The 1,294-nt window shown below is 33.0% G+C and overlaps 1 protein-coding gene across 1 annotated transcript in view; it reads right to left on the reverse strand.

The window, feature by feature from the left end:
* Nucleotides 1-190: 190 nt before the first annotated feature.
* LOC112505435 (berberine bridge enzyme-like 8) overlaps nucleotides 191-1,294 on the reverse strand; it is a gene marked incomplete at both ends in the record, with an annotated part of 4,180 nt that continues 3,076 nt past the window's right edge. Inside the window, one exon of the mRNA XM_025109343.1 lies at nucleotides 191-253. Coding sequence (XP_024965111.1) covers nucleotides 191-253 — 63 coding nt within the window. The remainder of the gene's footprint in view (nucleotides 254-1,294) is intronic.

Genomic DNA, 1,294 nt, shown 5'->3' on the forward strand with positions numbered 1-1,294 from the left:
ACAGTTGGGCAAATCCCAGCTGGGAATCCAAGATCTCGACTTTCTTGAGACACCCAGTAATACAATTCACCAACCGTGGCACCCGATTCAACCCATGCAGTCTTCTCACTTGAATGAATCGTTATCTTTCTTAGTTCTTTAAGGTCAAGAACAACAAAAGGGGTTTGATCATAGGAGGTGTAGGAAAGACCTGCATTGTCATGGCCACCACTTCGGATCCAGATTCGATATCCGAAACTTTTGGAACAAAGAACTGTAGATTGTACATGGAAATATGTCAAAGGTGTGATAATAGCTATTGGTTTTGGAGTTGTGGGAGTGGAAAATCTAAGGTTTATTACAGTTGATTCAAGTACAGATTAGTATGCTGTGTTTTCTTGGGTGAACACAAACTCTGATTGTGTGGCATTTGGTGGAGAATCTTGAGAAAGGCATTTAAGAAATTTATCATCCATTAGCTTTGAATATGCTGATGAACACAAAACAATAAGAATCACTAGCAAAAATGGTGGAAATTTAGTGCCAAATTTTAGCTCCATGGTTTCTTTTAGGTTAGGGATAGAGAGAAAACTTATCCTAATCTACATATATAAAAGTTACCCATATGGGAAACGTTCAATATACTCTTTTTAGTATGAGATAATATTGTTGCATCAATAATGAATGCTGTGGATGGAAGTGGAACCCATCAATAGGGTAAAGTCAACTCTAACATTGTTGGGGAAAAAAGGAATTATTAAAAAGCCCCTTTTAAACGTTAAATAAATATATTCTTTTATGTATGTCAATACTAAATTCTATTTTTTACATTTTCGATGTATTTGATTTGATCTAGGAGGGTATGTTTAGCAGCACAAGTCTGGTTATGAGTTATTTTTATGAAAATCATTTTTACAAACTAATGTTCTATTGTTTTTCAAGATTTTATAAGGGTATATAGTTTAATATCAGATGTATTATGTTTGACACTAAATATGAGGTTATTTAAAAGTTATTGAGTTACAGAATTAAAAAAAACGATGCCCATAATTAAAGATCCATTTAACTAAATAACCCGAAAAGGAAAATACTTTATACATCTTACTTACTTCATAAAACTCAACATAACTTCCCTTCTAAACTTCAACCATAGTTCATGATGTGTTTCTAAAAGATGACACATTGTCTACCTTATGACGTATCCCAGAAGAAACATATCAACTCTATACTGATATGTCCATGAAGGTCAAAATGTTGGATTGTAGAATCGTATTCTAATTTATTTTCTTATTACGTGCTCTGTAATTGTAGGATT

The sequence above is a fragment of the Cynara cardunculus genome, unplaced genomic scaffold (assembly GCF_001531365.2).
Source record: "Cynara cardunculus var. scolymus isolate 2C unplaced genomic scaffold, CcrdV1 Un_Scaffold_10921, whole genome shotgun sequence".
Lineage (NCBI taxonomy): Eukaryota > Viridiplantae > Streptophyta > Magnoliopsida > Asterales > Asteraceae > Cynara > Cynara cardunculus.